The 21,766-nt window shown below is 37.0% G+C and overlaps 1 protein-coding gene across 4 annotated transcripts in view; it reads right to left on the reverse strand.

Moving 5' to 3' along the window:
* The window catches only part of WDHD1 (WD repeat and HMG-box DNA binding protein 1), a 30,454-nt gene that overhangs the window by 6,936 nt on the left and 1,752 nt on the right, over positions 1 to 21,766 (reverse strand). For all 4 annotated transcript variants that reach the window (XM_069783110.1, XM_009917126.2, XM_069783111.1 and 1 more), the window contains 17 exons: positions 21,211 to 21,322; positions 18,247 to 18,398; positions 15,913 to 16,024; positions 15,321 to 15,371; positions 13,489 to 13,584; positions 11,805 to 11,897; positions 10,799 to 10,905; positions 9,167 to 9,302; positions 8,814 to 9,003; positions 8,438 to 8,628; positions 7,652 to 7,836; positions 6,270 to 6,511; positions 5,657 to 5,794; positions 4,823 to 4,979; positions 2,864 to 2,978; positions 1,286 to 1,417; positions 716 to 933 (listed from right to left, as the gene is read on the reverse strand). In XM_069783110.1, the coding sequence (XP_069639211.1) occupies positions 716 to 933; positions 1,286 to 1,417; positions 2,864 to 2,978; positions 4,823 to 4,979; positions 5,657 to 5,794; positions 6,270 to 6,511; positions 7,652 to 7,836; positions 8,438 to 8,628; positions 8,814 to 9,003; positions 9,167 to 9,302; positions 10,799 to 10,905; positions 11,805 to 11,897; positions 13,489 to 13,584; positions 15,321 to 15,371; positions 15,913 to 16,024; positions 18,247 to 18,398; positions 21,211 to 21,322 (2,427 nt within the window). The remainder of the gene's footprint in view (positions 1 to 715; positions 934 to 1,285; positions 1,418 to 2,863; positions 2,979 to 4,822; positions 4,980 to 5,656; positions 5,795 to 6,269; positions 6,512 to 7,651; positions 7,837 to 8,437; positions 8,629 to 8,813; positions 9,004 to 9,166; positions 9,303 to 10,798; positions 10,906 to 11,804; positions 11,898 to 13,488; positions 13,585 to 15,320; positions 15,372 to 15,912; positions 16,025 to 18,246; positions 18,399 to 21,210; positions 21,323 to 21,766) is intronic.

Consider the following 21,766-nt stretch of genomic DNA (forward strand, 5'->3'; position numbering starts at 1 on the left):
TTATAGCTGTACCATCCAGAGGCCAAGCAAGAACACAGCTCCTCTGTATGGTCTATATTTTTAAAAATACCACATGCATCTTTTGCCTCATCGTGCTTTACAAAGCAGATGCAGGTAGGAGAGGAAAGGTAGACAGCACAGATAACAGAGGGGGGAAAAATGCAAAGCAAACCTGTAGTATTTTCATAGCTTTGAAGAGCTGGGATTAGTTAGGAGGGTGCAAGATTAAATAGGATACACTGAGGTGGGATGCTGAAAGAGGGGAGGGCTGGAGAAAGATAGAAGGATTTTAAGATAGGTGTGGAATGAAGTGAGATAGAGAGAGAGACTGAGACAAAGAGAAAAAATAGGTTGGAGTCAAATAACCAAACCAGTACAAGCTGGGGGAGTGAGGGTGGGGAGAAAAAAAATTTAAATCAGAGCACTTGGTATTGAGTCTGCTTTGCCTCTGAAGCTGTTGAACACAAACATACAGTAAGCAAGGAGTGGAGATATTTCCCCTTTGTGTTAGTAACCTGGTACTAACAAGTCCTCACAAGAGATCAGGAAGAATGTACCATTCTATATGTATAATTTATAAATGGAGCAACACACACCATTACTTCACAAGAAATATATTGCAAACTATGGTCCAGAAAAGTGCATCAACTGGACCAAAATGTTAATTCGTCAGTAAAAATGTTCCCAGGTTTTTAATCACAGAAATTTGTGTTACCCAGCATTCAAGTGCTTTCGGAAATCCTCTTCCTCCTCTTCATCTTCTGGTGCTGTTGCCAACTCACTTGCTTTTTCTACAGCCATTTCACTAAGTCGCTGAGCTAAATTTAGTCTTCGAGAGCGAGAAGCATACTTGATAGCTAAATTCACAACGTTTTGTGTCATGAGGTCAGCAAGTTCCATACAACGAAATTCACGTTCCAGTTTACAAGACAGCTGAAAGAAAAGAAGCCTTGAGAGTGACACACTTCAGTTACACAGCTCTCTCAAGACTCTAGGACCAGAATATTACGGTCTTGGTGGAATGAATGAATAGACAAACCAACAACAATCATCAGCTGCATAGCAAAGAAAAAAATTTTTTTTTTTTCTTCCTCCAACCCTTCATACTGATAAGCAATAGCAATATTAACCATTCCACCTCTTATCATAGTCTGTGAACTAGTTGGATTGCCAGTCATTAGCCAGACTTCTAATAAGAGGAATCACATCAACGTTTACATCAAAGGCCACCTATTCAAAATAAAGTCTCAGGGATTCATTCTATTTTTTATTTATTTGTACTTACGGCAAACAACTTCATTAAAAGTTCTTGCTGTTCTTTCACTAACTGGCTTTTAGCATTTTCATCAAGTTCATAGCCATTTTTTGATAAGTAATCCACGTGGTTGTGAAATACAACAGAACGCCAGTATTGTTCCTGAAAAAGGGAGGAAGATGCATGCTGGAGGTCAGAGAGGGAAAAACAGCCCATGACATAATGCCTAACAATTTACAACGTATTTTATCAACTTGTTCTTAAATGTTCCTTTCATCTTATAATGAGGGTGAGGTGTAGACAATTCTCTTTAAAAGCCAATGCCTACTGAGGAAAAAATAGATCACACTAACAACCATCTGTATACAAACTGATCCAAACAGTCGCCATATATGTTAAATTCCAAATATCTTGCAGACTTTCAGCAGGATGAGACCTACATGTTCACCAGTATGCTACAAGGACAGACAATTCTAGAACAAGTTGATTATCTTATAACTTCTGTCCCACAGCAAATTGGAAATATTCCAGAATAACTCAGTAACTGTAGGAGTAATCATCATCTGTGAGACAGGCAAACAGAAACTATAACTCTTGTTGTTCAGTGAAATACTACTATGGCTATTAGACCAGGCTAGCTCTGTTACAAAATAATTATAAACTTATTCAAAACCAGTATGTTTTCATCAGTCATGTATTGGAATAATCTTTACCTACACAGAAGTACATATTCCCTCAAGCTAAATTAACAGCTCCCAGGGTGTTTTCCTTCTATTATCTTGGGGGGGTTGAGGGTGTGGGTGTGGAATGGAAGACATACTCCATCAGATAAAGAACAAAACGACTTGAGCCAAATGAATCAGAATTCATTAAAAATGACAAAGTGTTTATTATTGAAACTTTTAACCTACACTTCTATCAAAGAGAATAAATTTCAAATAGCATTAAACTGTCTCTAAGATTGAGGTTAGAATTTTATGTTTGTTTTTATTTTGTGCAGTACAGCTGAACACAGCAAGATTGAAATATTTAAACCTATAAAAAAATTGAAGAATAAATATAGATATTCTTCTAGAAGTCTCCACATCTTGCTTCGACCAGCCTCTACCTTAAGAGAGTAAGTCAAGCTGGAAGGCCTACGTTTTCAGAGAGATTATACGAATTTGAGTACTTAGTACACCTTTCAAAAACACATCTTCCAGAAATTTTGTTATGCCTAAAATATCAAAAAACAGACACCTTCAAGGGGGTCTTGATTTGGATCCCAAAATCTGGTGCTTACTAGAACATTAGCCACTACCCGCTAAAAAAAAGAGAGGGTAAGAAAGACTTCATTGGTCAGAGATAGATTATGTGTAAATATAACCTTGCATCAACTAGCTCTAGCAGCTTTATCTTATATTCTTCTAGAAACAGTTGTAAACCAAACCAAACCAAACCAGAAAAGCTATACAAAACACTGAACCCAAATAAACTCCTTAGCCACGTGTCTTACTCAGAGTTTGTACTACCCTCTTTCATAGTAGAGATGATTAATAGGAATCTTGTATAATCCCTGCTATGGGGACATCTGAGACTATCAGCTGTGAACTCAACACCATTCCATACCTCCATCTGTCCCTTTTCTGTTGTAACTTGACAGTAAGGAAGTTTAAAAGGTAATATTGCTACAGCAGGCCGTGGTAGCGTAGGAGGGAATCGTGCTCCTTTACAAGGAATACACCTGTGCAAGGGAAACAAAAAACACATACAATCCTCAACACCTACAGTCACCAGTTGTTCTATGTCTAAATCATGTCTCCTAAGAAGCAAGGCACTTTAAGAGGATTTGTTCTTTAAAAAGTAGTAATTAAATTACTGACATAAATATAGCAATATGTAAGATTGCATTATAAAGGGTTATTTTTACACTGCAACTGGTAAAAGAGTTTAAAACCAGCAAGGCACATGCTGCTCTTGTTCACACTAGAAACTCCAAATGTGGAGATCTCCATCTCACACAATACACGATTTAACAGCTATTACAAAACGTAAATGCAATTTATTAAAATCAGAAACTACTGAAAAACTGAAGGCCACTGGAACAAGAGCAGGCACATCTACAATTTATTTTGATGAGGGGTTTTGGACTTCATGAGGAGAATGCTGTGTTTAGACACACTTGGTTGGGGGTGGGGAGGAGAGGAGTGAAGCAGATAAGCATATACTAAAAGGGTAGGCGTATTGTTTCATTATATTTTAACTGGTACTTTCTGGTAACAATCACTTAAGCAAAACATTGATTGGGGAAGAGCTGTATTTCCAGCAGCACCAATGCAGCATTGACAAAAGTGTCTGGTTTTATAAGCTATGGTTTCAGACACTAGGAAAAAAAAAAGGAACAGGAAGCATTAGTGTTCTGGCTATCTGTGTTAATTAAGGCATATGGTGTTTCTACAACAACCCTCCCCCCTTCTTATCTTTAATATGCTAGTGGCTTTGAATAAAATGTTCTTTGCAACTCAGAGAATAGCACTCTCTTTCTTGGAGTAGAAGGTAAAAAAACTCATGATGACAGACTCACAGTTGATCATCCCATCAACGTGATGTGTCCTGCACATTTTTTTGTGAATTTTCTGGAGGCCAACATTACTTACTAATTTGAAGGAAGAAACAGAGAACTGACATTTACCAGTGATACCAAATTATTTCCCTTTTTATAAAAAAAACAGAGGATGACAAAGAATTTCACATACATTTAAATAAAATGCACTCTCCCACCAAACTCTACAATTGTGCATGACTAGCAAAGAGTCTAAATTTCAGTAAAATATGTGAACTGATGGATTCTGCCCTCATAGGAAAAGGACACAGATCACTGAATAAAGAGGAATACAAACAAAGCTTAGCAACTAAATGTCCAGGATGCATGTTACAATACAGAAAAACAGTTATTTAGACATCACCAGTATCACATTTGATAAAGTAATGTCTAACTCTCAGCTAAATATTCGAGCAATTTTACATACAAAATTGTTCTTCGTGGCCACAGTTTAAATATTAATGTAATAACAGACAGTTCTGATTTATCTATGCCTAATGATGTAGACTAGTTACAGGACTGGATTCTTCTGAAAGGGATAAAAGGGGAAAACATAGCTAAGCAAAAAAAGAAAAAAAACCCACAACCCAAAAAACCCAAACGAAACAAACCCAAACCCCCCAAAACCATCAACAGCAGAAGCAGATTCCTAACAGCAACTTTTTAGTAGGTCTCTCTAAAAAAATGCAGTCTTATGAACGTGTCTGCATGAGAGATGTGATTTCACATCGAAGTGCACACACCTGTTAGTCAAGGCAAAAAGCCAAAATTAGTGAATTACACATTATAAAACGCTAATGAATTTATTCAAAACCAATTTAGTAATGAAACATCCATGCAGAACTAAATTTATGAACTAGATCATCTACTGTGCATATTTACCAGCCATCTGTTTTAGTAAAAGTTGTTTCCAGTTTCTCATAGTAAGAAGTCCTCTGTAAATTAAAACCAAGACAACTAAAGCATCTCCTTGTGAAATATCTGACCTGAGCTGCTGGGCATTTTCATGGATGCCAACTACCCAATAATGATCAGATTTTCCTTTGCAATGCTCTCTCGTGTTACACACTGGAATCCAAGTATTCCCAAGTCCTCGGTTCAACATCCGCACAATTCCCTCAGAATCCACGTAACAAGGGGTACCTGTTCGTTACAAATGAAAACAATTATTCTGAGAGGCAACTAATTACTACGCGAGCAAGTTTGAACTGGTGGATACTGCTGGGAAACAATGATTTACATATCTCAAATACGAAATCCTCTCACTCAAACAGTACAACCTAGCTGGGAAAAACTTCTTTCCTTAGAAAGATGCGCCACCTTCTGACAGTCAACACTACTGCTAGTCAACTGACAAGTTCAAAAGTAAAACATTTTATGAAGAAATCAAATTCATACTACTTAGGTAGATTCCCAAAGAAAATTAGCTATTTTACAATTACTTTTTCTGGTTATCATAAAAACTCTTCCCAAGCTACCAACTTTTGGGCGAGGGGGCTTTTGCTGACATAGTTGAACATGCCTATTATGGTGTACTAATGCAGTTTATTTCTTTTCACTGAGCAGGGCAATGAATTGGGAGAACAAGTTCTGATAATGTTCAAGTGCATTCTATTCATAGTGGAAACATATTAAAGATTTCCAATAAATATATTGAAAGAATAGAAAAACAGAATTTTGTTTAGCATTGAGGAGATTAAAAAAGAGTCTAGGTCCCAAGATCACCATTACTAAAAGGGCACTAATTAGTCAAAATCTCCTCCAACATTCCCCCAATAGTGTCAAGATTTCTCAGTGTCACTCATGCAGGTATTTCATACCTTCTGCGGAGAATCCAACCCACGCCAAATAGGATTTCTTTGTAAGAGAAAGAGGGTCTCCATGCAAAATTTGTTTTTTCTTTTTTCCTAGCTCCATCAGCTGTACTCCAAGGCACTGGTCCCCATCAAACCCAGTACCTAGGAAGAAGTTGTTCAGTGACGATGTTAGAAAACAAAAGAATTGTCTTGTCTCTTGGCTAAATTTAAGTTTTGAATCAAAAACTAATTCTAATGCAGGATTATCCATGAATACCACTGTCAGACAAGTGACTATTTGTCATTTTGGACATACAAAGCATGCATAACAACTACTTCCTTAATTTCCCATAGTAATTCATTCCGGCCTACCTGAAACCCAAGTTTAATCTATTAATGTCACTGTTCCAAAATTCTCCCCTTCCCCACAGGTTAATCTAGGCATCCGAATATAAAATGTAGGCTTTGCTGTCAGAAGTCAAAGATCAGTGGGTTGTGACAGTAAAAGCATCATAAGGAAAAGAAGAAGAAAACACTTCCAGTGATTACGTACAAATTAACCAGTGCTTGAAGCCAGTAACAGACAAGGATTGAAAACATAACCCCAGTTCAAAAAAGACACAAAGGAGAAAACTACCTCTGTGATAAATAATCACCAACTGCTCTCCATGTCCTGCCATAGACACCACTGGACCTGGGAGACTGAAGATCTCTTTCTGAACTCCTCCAACTGTAAACACACGAACCAGCAAGGCACTAGTGGCACAAGCAGCCCAGCCTTGACCTAAACAGATAGCCTCAATGTCTTCATCCTTTGGCATATCTACTGTCCACTCCTTGTTTGCATCCCATGAGCTAAAATGAATGCAGTGGAGCTTGCTAAAGCAGAGACAAAGAACAACAGTCAAATATCTCAACGTGAAGAAAAATACAGTATCTGAAAATACACCAATACATTACATTTTTATCAGAGACCTAGAAGCTGTGACGGTCATAGAAAGGAACTACAAATTGCAAGTGGTCATCTGCAAAGGTGTTACCCCTATCATTCAAGAACTGGAGCCAGCTCAACCTCCAGCACTGTAGACTTAGAGCTTCTAAAGCCTGAAGCAGAGACAGTTCAAAGGTCTGCGGGGAGATTTTTTTAGATGGAAACAGGTAAGTGTCCTGCTTAATTAACATTAATAAGAAATGAAGGTGCTTGGTACCCCTGAATATCAGCCGTCATTACAAGTCTGTCATATTGTTCTGTTTCAAATGCAAAAAAAAATTAGGAACTTCAGTTCTGCCATCTTAATAACTGAAAACTGCTTGTGAGCAATTCATAGACACCATGGCTTTTGAGAGACTACCCACTTCCACTAAGAAAAAAAAAAAAAAAATTGAAGTTTTCAGAGTCAGACAACCAATACACACAAATAATACTTCTAAAGGTAAAGGGTACTTTTCAACTTATCATAATGCTGTTTGTGTGAAACAAGTTCTTTCTTCACGGTATTTCCACAGAAACTGGCAATAAAATATAGTTGCTATTGTTCTTAAATGCAAGAACAGAGTCTAGGTGGCCCAGCTGCTTAAATCTTTCTATGGTTTTCATAAACTTGTGTTCTTCACACTTACAGTTCTTCAGGTATTTCCAAACATGTCTCCTTAGCAACAGTGTGAAAGGAAATGGCACAGCCCCTATGATTTATCTTTGATCTGAGCAGACTGAAAAACTACTGTTCATGTTTACGATTTCCTTTGAGCTAGCAATGCACAAAGTTTCCAGTATATACATATTTGAAAAGGGGATTAAAAAAATCCTCAGGAAACAAATTACATCTTTCAATATTCTTGAAGTCTTCAAGTGGGCGGATGTGAAAATCCTCCTCGAAAGTGGTCCCATAAATAAAAAGCACAATCAAAAGCCAAAAATCTCAAAAAAGTGATACAAGCTGAAATTAAAAGCTGAAATACTTGAAACAAGTTAAGTGTAATTCCACACTACAGGTTTTGCAGAGCAAGGCCATGGCTTACCTTGCAAGTTCCTCTGTACTCTCACAGGCTAGTAAAATAGCTTCAGTAGAGAGGTCAGCCATCGTGTGATTCAGAGAGTTCGGCAGGTGTGTTGCATGATGTATGGAGGTATCATGAAATTCCACATCTATAGCATTGTCTTGCTCATCATTGTAACAGCGAATGATACCAACAGAATTCCATACCTATTAAAAAGAACCCCACCAAAAAAAACCCCCAACAAATCAAGCATACTGCCGTAAACCAGCCTGCCGTAACTTTCTCATTTAAACAACAGTAGGTGGGAGGCTAGAGGAAGACTGAAGACGTGTAGTCAGGACTTGTAGTTTCTAAACCAGCTGAATTAGGCAGAAACTAGTTTCATCCTCATTGCTTAGCTGTCTTTCTCCTTACAAAATTAAGTGTGAAGAACTCACAGTTAGAAAGAAATAGTGCATGATTAATGTACAAGTCTTAACAGCACGAAAGTATCCACAAGTTCTGGCTAAAAGAGAATTTTAAAAAAGATTTGCTAGAATTCAATAGCACAGGTACAAACTGTATAGCTTGCTTTTGTCTTAAAGCCAAGTGCTTATTTCTACATCAAAAGCAACCGATATGTAAAGCATAACCTTATGCAGTCTTTGTATTAACACAAAGCTACTTTCCACTATTTAACTGCACACTGTGAAGTATTAAAAAAAAAAAACCTTGGAAAAGATTAGATTAAGACACAGCAAGAACTGAAAAATATTCAATATTAACAAAGCAACTAGATCAACATAACCACACAGCAGCGAGATTTACCATGAAACGATGCATGAGATGTGCAGGAGTGGAGCCAGACTGGAACGGCTTTTGCTTGGGGGTTGGCATTGGCCCATCATAGAAAGGCTGTTGTGTAGATGATGGTGGTAAAGCTGGAAAGCCACCAGTCTGATCGTCATCGTCATCTTCCTTTTCAAGAAGATTGGAATTAGCTTTTATCATCCCAATATCTAGAAGTTAAAAAAAAAAAAAAATTACATCTTACACATATTATTAGGACAGAATATAGGTAAAAAATTTAAAACAGTCAAGATTTCTCTGGAAAAATAAGGCAGAATATATCTGAGTTGAGGAAGCTAAGAGATTGTCCCAATAACAGCACTAAAGAGCTCTGGAAAATTAGTTCATTCTGTACCTAGTGAGTTATCATCATCATCAATTACTGCCCGTCTCAGATGGCCTGAAGTTGGCATAAGGTCATCAGCATCATCTTCATTATCTCCAGCCTTTGGGGAAGACTGTGGTTCAATCATATCTCCATCTAAATAGTCGTCATCTTCTCCATCAAAGAGATCATTGTAGTCCTTTGTCACTGTACTGGCAACCTAAAACCCGATTACCAATCATCATAAAACTTCTTTTGGACATGGAATTCAAGAAATGAATTAACACACAAGAGGGAACTTTCAACACACAAAACAGAACCTTCAATATAATTTGGTGACCTAAATAATCATGTTAATTTAAAACATAATTGGTACTGATCACCTTGTCATTTGGTTTCTTTCCACCGCCGATATTTTCCAACAACCCCAGATTTCCTTCAGTATCTGTATACGCGATTTGCCTATATTTGGGGTGCCATGCCAGTCCACAAACTGAGTAATTTTTCTCATGCTTCATCCTAAAAAGAATGTAAAAATAATGGATTTTTAGTAACCCTCTCAGGGAGGAAGCCTCCCAAAGAGTTATTGTAAAAAGTGGTAATATTTACTAGTATTAGAAAGTGATGTTACAGTGATGTGACACATAATAAAATAATTAATAGGTCACCTTTAGAATAAACAGTTACTATAAAAAAAAAAAAAATACAGCAGGTCTTCCTTTTCTATGGAGAAAATCATTTAAGCTTTAAAAAAAAGAATCAAACAGGATCATACTCTTAAAACAACAGCTTCCTGATACATGTAGAAAAGACAAAGTAATTCCCCAGCAGTCATACATTCCAGAACCATACCATTATAAAAGGAACATTCAGCTGTTTCTCTTGTACCAAACTGATGAGTTAATCCTCTATCTTTTTCACCCTTTACTCACACACAAAAAAATCCTCCCATTAATTATTTACATAATCTGTCTTTAATTCTTAACATAAGCATTACAGTAACAATCATGTTTCTTACCCCAAATATTCAGACAGATAAATAAATCATCCCTTCTCTTCTATACCTCACTTAATCATACCTTTTTTTTTTTTGAATGAGAGATGCTTTAAGTGATAAACTGCAATTTGTCAGTTTGTCATTTTTTGCCTACAGGTGAGGATGGCTGACTGATGTATCCATAGTTCCCCCTCCCTTCAGAAAATACATCTTACTGCCAATGATCTTGGGGATGTGAGGAAAATTTGTTTCCATCAAAACTGTCCTTTAATCAACTATTAAATTAAAAAGTAATAAAAGATATTTGCACACAGAAAACTAGACTATGGAATTTAAACAGAATCCACATTCATATCCCTTCCCTATTCTATTTCTAAGAATGTGATGTTTCCAGATCCTTCTAGCTACACAGAAAGGAAAACAGTGTATCACATGAATCAGAACATACTTCTGTGCATATTGGATATGGCGGGGGAAGGCAAAACACCACCACATTTCTACCTACCACCAAGAGTTACACTCTTGTGGAAGCTGCTTCCTTGTAGAACAAGGAAATGTGGCAGCCCTTGAATTCCCTTCAGCATATGAACTGCAGTATTAGTGCACATCACTCAGGTTGCACAAAAGAATAGCCCTCCTCTTGCTCCCTTTGCTCAAGTCTACACTGAGCGGTGGCCCTGCCTGCCAGTGTCACTCAGACCTGACATGGTTCTTTTGACCCGTGTGCTTTGGCTCTGTCTCTGTGGATGTGCTCCCAGCCCCGCCACCAGCTGGGAGACCATCTACGAGGCCAGGTAAAATGGTATTCTTCAATCTGAGCTTTCATACGCTGCCTCCTGGAGTGCTTGCTTTCAGTGGAACATTGGCAGAAAACTTACAGATCTGCCCTGTAAATCCTATCAAGGCTTTTCAAGAGGCAGAGTTCTACATTTGCACAAATAAGTTTTACAGAAAAGATAACAAAATTCTATTTTAAGAAAAAACATGTACTTGGGACTTATGGAGCAACACTGAATACCTCTCTATGCACTCCTGGTTTTCCACATTCCACACCACTATACTCCCATCCACACTTCCAGCTGCCAGATACTGCCCACAAGGAGACCAGGCCACAACATTCAAGGTCTAAGGAAAAAATAAGAAATAGAAAAAAAAAAAGTTACCAATGCACGCACAGCATTCATATTCTGGAGCGTAAAACAGAAGGTATTCTGGAATAAAAAAATAATAATAATGATCTTTAGCAAATCATATCCAGCCTCCTGTACTAGAGCTGGCTTTAGGTAGTTCCCTGCAAGAACCATTCTTTAAAGACAGCACACTTATTTTATTTTGAGAATATCCATCTTCTGTCATTAAATGCTGCCATGAGGTTGAAAAAACCTGATTCTAGACATGTAGACAGAAGCATAGTATATTTTGCAAACTCAGCACTAGACATAGCTTGCTTTATTTTGAACTTAATACAGTTCCATAAATTAAAATCCAAGACTCTGTGTTCTGTATCTTAATAACACTAGGAACGTGGTCCTCTCTAACCCAAAGGTTTCCAAATATATAATGAGGTCAAAAGAAAGAAGATGGCACAGTTACAGCTACCACTTAGCTAAATTTCAGCTCAATAAAATATAAAGTGAACAACTGATATCTCTGTTCTGTACAGAAATAATACTCTTGACATTTTCCCTAAAAAGCTATGTATTTAGAGCAATCTGTGAAAACAGATGTTCTTCAGCTGCAGTTGGTGACTCACCAGTAGACTTCAGAGATCTAGCAGGTTACTATAAATGAAAGAGGGGAACCAGAGCCACATAAAGACATGTTTGACGCTCATCTAGTATCTCTTGCCTTGTTTTCCAACATAAAGTAGCAGGATCAGAAATGGAATAGAAAATGTGAGCTATCATTACCAAGGTGGGGACGGGGGGAGGTGGGTGGGAAGAGATACTGTCCAGAAGATAATTTCTAGCAAAGTAACATTTAAATTATGGAAGATTTTGCAAGCACCTGGTTTATGTGCCTACCTGTGTGATGAATGTATCTGACAGATCGAATTGACTATCCCAGGTTTCTCTTCTGTATAGTTTAACAACTTTATCTACAGGAATTGCCAGCAACTGTTCAAAGGAAACAAGAATCAGACAATTTAGAACAAGTTACCTTTCAAACAGAACATTCAAATAGCATACCTCCCTCATTCAGAAGTATTACAGTTGTGACTGCCTCAGTATTTAACAGTTCTCTAGCATCCTAGCAATGCCAACTAAGAAAGTAAAGAAAGCTGAAGTAACTTGAATGACAAGGTTCTTTAATGCTTTCCACACGCAACATAGCAAAGCATGCCTGTTTTCATTTTAATCTTCATTTCTTTCTGGCAGAAAATTGAAGATAATGACAGCTGCACCGTAAGGTTAGAAGTTCTTATTTATGAAACAGCTAACACACACATATAAATAGTTTCCAATGCTCTGAGCGCAAGGCTTACGTTCTCCTTTTCCCTCCCTCCCCAAATCTGTTTTGATCAGGTTACAATTGCTCAATAAATCTTATTTGAATAGCTGATTCCTGAAATAGCTCATTTAATCTTTCACAAAACTACAAAAATGTTACTGCCTGTTTATTTTTTTAGGATTTGGGTTTTTTAAAGACTTCTAACAATTCGCTTTGTAAGAGAAGCAAGGCAACTACTTGCATTTTGTGTGTGTGAATTAGCCTAAAAATTAAAAGTATCTGTTTTTTTGCAATATGAATATTGAAACAATTTGTACTGTAGGTGACATTCTCTCTTCCACAGAAAAGTTACACATAATGCTATCACAGGAGCCAGGTATTTTGAAGAGTGGACACAGGTAGACAGACGCAAAGGTTAAGGCAGGGAAACATGATTATTCAGGTAAGAACTGTGAGAAAACACTGAAAATACTCTTTAGATCCAGTATACTGGAATGTCAATAAAGGATGAATAGGTTCTGCCACACTATTATCACAGGCAAGAACAGAAGCCATAAAACAATTTTTCCAAATGGCCAACTTTCGCTCAATTCCCTGTCCTTTACTTCAAGTATAGCAGGGCAAGCCTCGTTTCATACAGGTTCGCATTTATCTGCTCCTTCCTCCTCTCCCCTTTGCATTATCAGATGCTGCAGAGGTGATCTGGGTTACATGCTACAGAGACATCTATATAGCCATACTAACTCCCCAACACATTGTGATTAGTGATCCATACATAGTACTATTCCAGCAGTACACAATGGGCTAGACCTGTAGTATGCATCAGCACCACCTTTAGTCACAAGAGAATCAACTTTGTTCTTCAGGTGAAAAGAAAGGGAACAACTTACTAAGGAAATATTTACAGAGCAAGATTACTGATAGGGCAAAAATTACTTAAAGTAGAGAAAGACTGAACTCCTTTGATGCTCTGTTGCGAGCAATTTGATTATTTCCCTTGTGGACAATGTTCCTTCCTCTTCAGCACAACATGACTGTTGAACGTTGTTTTGGGCTGACAGCTGGACTACTGCCAAACACAGCCTGGAGCTTAAGCAAGTAACGATTTCCAGGTTTTTATTTTTCCTAAAAGTGAACTTCACCCCAAATATTTTCCTTAGTCCCAGGAGCTGCAATTTGGGCTTGCCCAGATTGAATTCTACTGTTGGAAAAAAGAGAAAAGAAGGATTAAGATGTGGCTAAAACAATGTCACTTACCTTCCCACTGCCAGGTTGCCAGCCAAGCCTGCATATTGATTTAGCATTTATCACATCATTACATTTCTGCAGCAGCGCCCAGCTTGTTGTGCATGTCTGAAAACAAAATATTAAAAAATGAGTTTTCTAGCTCTGTGAAAATCTACTGTATAGTACAAATTCTTACAGGAAAAGTGTGGGAAAAAAACTAAAAGGAAAAAAGATATACCATTTTTGGACATGAAATAATATCTTTCATTCAAATACAAAGCTACATACTGACTTAAAAAAATAAACCAAACCTGAAAAAATACCTTGCCAATATAGACATGAAACTATTTTAATGACAATACAACTACTTGTAACAAAAATAAGATCACAGAACCAGTGTTTTGAATCAAGTAGAGAACAAATGAGCTCACATATTTCACATATTTTTAGGTTACAGAGAAAATCTGGCCACAATGCATTTGTCAAACCCAGATCAACTGCAGCAAGGTGACAACCAGCCTGAATCTCGCCACAGCAGTATAAAGAATGAATGGCTATATTCTGAAATTACAGCACAGATACATACATTATACTGTCACAATCCCAGAACACTGTTAGTGTAATTGCCCCAAAAGGCACCCAATGTCAGTCTGGAACATGAGATTTCTCATTAGAAGTATGCTTTTGTTTTAAAAAATAGCAATCCACAAGTGCAGGAGTGCATTTTCAACTGTACTTACAGGAATAATTCCACATGGATTCTTATTCCAGTCAATGGCATTTAGCAAAAATAATCCCACATACATATGCAGAATTGCCTTATTAAAATGTTCACTTGAAACCCTCTTTTCAAGTTCCTTAGAGTTCCAAGAGCAGAGACTAAATCTGATTCTCTCACTAAATATGATTTCATACAGGCCCTGAACTATTTCAGCCAAATATTGCCAAGCTGAGCCCAAAGACTCTATTTCTAATAAATTTTGTTCTTCAAACTGTGATTTACGTCCTTCGGAGAAATTGTTGTGAAGTTTGTAACAAACAAACAAACAAACAAACGAAGTGGAATAGCAAGCCCCTTGTCAACAGCCTTAAACTCATTCAAATCTAAAAGGTTAAAATGCACTGAGCTGAACCTCCAGTCCTTAGAAAACTAAGTATGCGTGCCACAGGCAGAGAGCAGGAGACGCTGAAGCAACTCTGTGTCCAAAGTCCCCTATCGAAGAAAAATGTTACCATCATCTCAGTGATCCCGGCATGTAAAACCCGTACCTCTTCCTAATTTCAGGTCAAAGCAATCAAGTTCCTATCATCAAGACCAACCAACCAGACCACTTATAAAAGAAGATACTGTGTGGCATCTCAGAGCATTATTCCACCTTCACCAGTCAGTCTACAATCCTGAAAATTTTTATTTCATAGGAAGCTTGGTAAAAATAAATAAAAACAAAATATAACTAGATAGTTCTTTATTAGAATAAAAATCCTTCCTTAACCCTGAAAGCAATGAGCTGAAATTCTGAAGTAAGGCATCTGACGTCAGTTGCTATCTTTACACAGAAGCATTATTTCTGAATGTGCTGAGGACAAAATACACAATGTTGGCCAATGAAGAAAGATGAACGGGAGAAATCAGGGATTCCACAGGCAGGAAGAACAATCCACAGCTACCCAGGCAACATTTCATAATCAGGCTTTGGAATTTCTCCCAGAAGTAGATAAAAGTATTCTCTAAGTGTAGTTAGATTTCTTCCCCCAAAAGAAAACCCTATTCCAGTACGGTTATTTCAGTCCAGCTCTTCTTACTGTCTGTGAAATCCTGGATTTCTTATGAAACACTTAACTTTGAAAGGCAGGCCTTTTACCTGATCTGCGATTTTCCATACTCTGATAGAGCCATCACAGCTTGCCGATGCCTATGTAAGAGATTTTTGTAAATAAATTAATAATTAAAGACATAGAGAAATTAATGGTACAAAATTGAAAAAATCCCTACAAACAATGCTAGACATGTAATATATAGGCAGTTTTAAAAAGAAAGCCTCCCTGTTTAAACCATTTTAAGACTTAAAACTTTCTAATACTGTCATCTTGATAACTGTACTCAACTCCAAGCTACTGTAATTACTAACCCTCATACTTCAAGTGAGCTGCTTATTGACAAAAGAGGCTCAAAAGTTAACATTACATTTCTTCAGTGAGCCATCTTTTCCCCTCTAAAATCAGATCTGCGTCAGATTCCAGAAGAACATAGACAGTAACTGAGTAGTAAAGCAAAGACTTGAGTTTTCCTGGGAGGCAGCAAGTTGTGACACACTCCATCATCAGTAAGGTCAGCTGAAATGAAGTAGTCCCATACGCCCAGTCACTGGTTTTTTTTGTAAAAAGTATGTATTTATTTTCTTTCCCACGGAAAAGGAGATTCAAAGTAGAAAGTAAGCAAGAAAGTGTTTTTACCAGGTAAACATCCCTGGGGTCAAAAGACAGGCTTAAAACAGGAGCGTCGTGTCCTCGGAATGTTTTCTGCTTGCTGCTATCAGTCACCTCCACAACTTTGATCATAAAGTCACTGTAGATCACAACAGCACAGACATTAAAGTATTAACATTGGTATTAACAACGACAAACTATGTATTTATAGCAATAAAAATTGGGCCCTAACTATCTTTTGGGGAAGTTATGGCTCTCAACACTGTATGATCTAGGTGAAAATGAGAATCTTGAGGCTTATGACAATAGGAGCAAGGCCAGACTATTTTTATCAGAAAATTTTTGTTCATGTTAAAGCTCATAAAATACGATTGCTCTTTGGAGAGGATATTATGTACACACAGACCATATACCTGTTTAATATAATATTCTGTATGACCTAATGAAAACCTCTGCTTAGATACCACAGAGCTGACTTAACAAGAGCCATCTGTTAAATGGGACCGATATTCATTACTATAATTATTTGGTCATGTGGTTTTTAAAAAAAGATAGAGCAAGTAATTTATTTTGTGACATTTTTAACAGCATTTTAAAGACCATTTAGTGTATCAGATACATTAACAGATTTTTTACAACTTTATTCCCTCCTCCAAAATTACAGACACTACTGCAGTTTAACTCAAAGTATCAATGCTAACTTCTAAGCCAAAGAGCTCCTGTGACAATCTTTCATTAGCACTTCCTCTCATGCTTCATTGCAACACCCTCAGAAAGAAATTTAATTTTAGGACATAATTCTATAGGGTTAACCATTACTTTAACTATATTCAGAAACACAACCTCAGTTTTATCCACTATCTAATGCTAACCAAACAGTCGTAAAAGGAAGTCCCTAAGCTATATTGCAAGACAAGTAAAATTATGTTAGCACTCTTAAAGAATGCAAGACAACTTTAAAGAAAAAAAACCAACAGGCAATAGGATATTTTTTGCTTCTTTAAGAAACCACACAACCATTTTTCAAATAGTTCATGTGAGCTTTGGCAGCCAGTTGGATGTTAAACTCATATAAAATTGAAGTTTGCAGACTTCATGTAAAAAATGGAGAAATCTGGGACAACTAAAAGCAATTCTTCTTAGCTGCTTTCCTTCATTTCATGGCTGTCACCTTCTCCTTCAGTACAGCAGACCTCATCGAGGGGTGGCCTCACAGTCTTAAGAGCCCTTTTTCCTAATGTGACAGCCCTGGCCAGGCTGCAGAAGTACCGTTTTTTTGTAAAAGTTTTAGAAAGAGAAAAGAGTTCACCTTCTGCCTAATCTCTCTAATCAAAATCAGATCCTGGGGCAGAGCCGTTCCCTCAGAAACAAGCGCTGGCAAAGGGCCCAAACTCATGACCCCTGTCAGATTTAGAGATTAGAGTGGTTACTGCCCCAGATGTCCAGCCTCCCAGTTTTGGTGGAGCTGGTGTGTCTGTTCCACAGCTGCCAGAGTTCACAGTCCAGCACATTCATCCAAATTGCTTTCTAGTTCAGTTCACACTTAGAGGAGCCAGGGAGGAGAAGCAACGCTCTGCCATCTCTACTGCGGAGGACAAATTCCAGTAGAGAGGTAAGCAGACAGCCTGAGTTATCTACAGCTGCCCAAAGAGTTCACCAAATCCAATTAAGAATCACCTGAGCCTTAAATAAATGAAAAAAAAAAAAAAAACCAAACCCAAAACAAAAACAAACCCAACACCAAAATTGCCTGCTTGCTGTTTTGCCACCTCTGTTAAAGGACTAGCATATATTATGTAAAAGCAAATATGCTGCCCTAGGAAATTAACTAAACTATGCATTTAATTCCCCTCAGACAAGTCTTGCAACTATCATCTGTTATCATTTGGCAGAACGGTGATGATACTTATGCCAGAGAATGACTCAAAAGCTCTCGCACAAATGAGAACCCATCTAACTTTTGCACGTGTGTATACATCTCCAGGACCATGATCCTGATTATCTTTGTAGCATCAAGGATTTTGTTACCGTATGCTAATGAGATCCATATGGATGAACACTTATGCTTATGCATTATAGGACTAAAAGCTGAAAACACTCAAGTCTCCTAAAGAAAAGGAATTCTTTCACAACCCCAGATTTCCATTTAAAATTATTTGGTGGATCAAGTATCTCTCAGAGCATTGTTTCCTAAAGTCTTTTTCATTCCTTTCTTCCCCTGCACCCCCAGAAGGCATTTTGCAATACTTTAAAACCCTCAGAGGTATGTGGCTTAACAATCTCATTGGTAAAAATCAGCATGTGTGGAAGTTACCAGACTTTGAACGATAGCAATGCTTTTCCTTATCATGCACAGATTACCTAGATCCAGCGGCAATTTTGGTACCATCACTGTTAAAGACGACGTGGTTTGCATTCATGGTGAAACGAGTAAGGATGCCATCTGGAGCTCCTTCAGGAAATGTATGTATCTGAACAGTATTGTTCAATACTGCTGTGATCAGTCTTCCATTCTAAAAACAAAATTCATCATAAAATTTGTTAGTTATAACACATTTATGCCCATGGAGCCAAAAAAATTGCTCCAATATTCCAAATATTTGGGCAGATTAACTTTAGTAGTTCCAACAGAGGTCTGACAGTAAAAATCGGAGAGGAAATATTCTTTAACTTTTACTTCTTCCCCCCAAAATACAGACAAGCACACTAACTTTAAGACTTTATCACTTTAACCAAACTATTGAAAACTAGGAAAATTATGCTTTTACTTTCAGTCTTGTAGAAACACAAGAAACTCCAGTTGCTTCAGTAGACTTAAAAGTCATTATGCTAACTATATGGCAATTTGCTGCATCAAGACCTTCCCAACTCGTATCTTTGCTAAAATAATGAATACTCAAAGCCACTAATGAATTTCAAAGAGAACTGTCTGATCTTCTTCGGGTGGATAGAAAATTCACTCCTTTTACACAAACAAGAAAGCTCTTCTAACAGGAAGAATCTTGCATCCTATTTAGATGAATATGCTGCAGTATCAGGAGAGGGCACCCTTGGACCAAACTTCTCAGCTAAATGCCACCAGGGAAAGATGAGAAGTTCATGATCTATAGCTTAGTTCTTTTCAGAAAACAGAAGGCAGATGTTTACTAAAAATGTATGTGGATTTAAAGAAGTGTAAAACAAAAGAAATAATTATCCTATATTTGGAAAAGTAATACCTCTTCTTCAAGTGACAATACTATTCCTCAGTCGTACACAGCAGTAAGTTTTTGAAATATGTAAGTAAAGAAATGCCTTATTTCCTTGAGGGTTTTTTGTTTGTTTGGGTTGGGGGGGGGTGTTGCCTTTTTTTTTTTTTTTTTAAAGTTGCCTAAAGTCATAGTAAAAATCCTGAAGATAAACAAAGCAGCAGCTGGTACTAAATAACCTAACTAAATAGATGAGACTTATTACCTAGACTACATTGACATCTCAGATCAGTTCCTCATGACATCTTCATTAATGAAGAATAATTTTTGAAATAAGATTTCCTGAAGTTAAGTCTCAGAAAGCATTCTTTAATCTCACTGTTTAAAAATAAAAAATCCCTCAAAACTAAAAGCACTTCACAATAAACTTAAGAGCACAGGATTTTTCCTACTGGTGTCAGAAATTAAACCCAGCATTTTCCCTCCTCTATTCATTAATAGTTTTGGCAATTTCTGGCTCTGCCACTGATTTGCTAAGAGAACTCATTCAAGTCACCTCACTTGATTTGTGAAAAGGTAGGTAATGCGATGAAAATCAACAGCAAAATACCCTAAAAATCAATGATGAAAAAAAAGATTATACAGGAATAGATACATGATGTATGTTAAAAGGGACATAAGAAAGAGGTTTCACATAAGGCAGTAGTTCTGAATAAGGTTTCAAATTATTATTTTTAAAATACAATACATATATGTCAATTCTCATTTATTTCCTCTTTCATACTCCTCTCCGAAATCAAAAATAGTTGAAAAACAATTTTTAAATTTTCCTTCATGACTGCAAAGTTAACTACACAATATCTGAAGAACTGATGTAGACTTCTGGAATTCCTCTCTTCTTCTATAATCGCCACAAAGACAACAATTTAGGCCTTCTATTACTAATGTAATATACTAATAATTGCACATAAAGGAAATACTGTGAGAATTCTCACGCTAAATACCTGAGCATGCATGGTAAAAAGAATTATTTTCTGTTATATACATTGATATAGGTAACTTATTTACCTTGTTACTTACAAATAATGACTCCTGCAAGATATGCTAAAGGGAACTGCCTTAACATTAAAACAAATAGAGCAGCTTATGCTTCAAATGCCAGTCAGTCAGACTACAGACCTGCCTCTAGCCAGCATTCTCACAAATCCTTACAACTTGTACAAGCAAGAATCCTGTTCTCTTCTGACTTTGGGGATGGTGGGTCAGAGGCATGTTTGGGCCAATCAACAATTTTGAGAGCAAAATATCAACCAATTATTAAAAAGTATTACCAAAGCATTACCGGGCACTGACTTTGTGAAATTAATTTTTTATTAATACAGATTATAATTCCTTGGACCTTAAAACAGGCCCACATAAAACAACCTCTTGGCTCTTTTTCCTAATACTTGATGATCACACCTTATGCTGGGAAACTTTCTGCAACTTTTCTTATATTGTGAGAAAACACTGAAACAGCCTAGAAAGTTCACTGCATAATTAGCTTAATCTGCTGAGTTTATTTCTCAGAAAGGAGATCAAAGTCAGAAATGAGTATAACTGAATATGAAGCAAGAGGAGGAAAAAAGAAAAAAAATTACAGAAGTTTAGTATAAGGAATAATTCCTCTACAATCCTGTATGGGGTAAAATGAATTGTCAGAAGTCTTCTTGATTTATATAAAATACTTAATTGAGTTAAAATATTCAAAAAGTCTATAGGCACATTTAATCAATTAAATTTCTGTGTATTTCAGAAAATTGTGTTTTCCATTCTGCTTTAATATTTTCACTTAGACATGAAGGTAGAATACATTCATATGCTCAAATTTAAATACCTGCTACTCATTAAACAGCATTCAATTTATTTTTTCCATACATTAATCTGAAGACAAAGATCTACATATTTAACACAGATCAAACCGCAATGTGCTACGCACAGTATTATCCTTGCCTTTTTCTGTATATTATCCTAGTACATGTTTAATGTTACCCACACGAGCAGCATCCCTGAGCTTGAAAATCCAGCATCTGTACAGTGACGTTGTATATCCACACCAGCATCACACAACTCAGAGGGGTTCTGTTAACAATGATACCTTTAGAGCACATGAATAGGCCTTTTCTCCCACATTAATGGACTTCGGATCATCATCATCCAGGTTTTCCCAAATCCTAACATCTCCATCACTGCCACAAGTTACAATGCAGCTGTGGAAAGACAGGGGATTTCTTAACATTCGGGAATGGAAAGGACATTCAACGTCACAATAAAAATGTTACTAAAATGTTAGGTTCTTTTAAAATTGAAACACAATACATACTATGCAACACAGCGCATACCTACATTTATGTCTAAGTAACTTATTAAACGTGGGGACGGGGGGGAAATCACGTCTGGTGGCATAACAGCGTACCTTGAAACCTCAAGTCTCTGATAACTCATCTGAACTGACCCTTAGATACTACCGGTCAATCCTTTTTTTTCCAGGACCTAGAGTGACTTTTTCAAAGGACTTAATTAGCACTGATTTCTCTAAGAACTGGGCATTTAATTGCTTCTTAAGACTTTGAAAACTTACCTTACAGCTGATTAGAAAGTTGAGGGCAAAACTAAGAGTTTTTACGCATACTTGACTGAAGTTTAACAAGCTT

Source organism: Haliaeetus albicilla, chromosome 5, assembly GCF_947461875.1.
Source record: "Haliaeetus albicilla chromosome 5, bHalAlb1.1, whole genome shotgun sequence".
NCBI classification, from domain to species: domain Eukaryota; kingdom Metazoa; phylum Chordata; class Aves; order Accipitriformes; family Accipitridae; genus Haliaeetus; species Haliaeetus albicilla.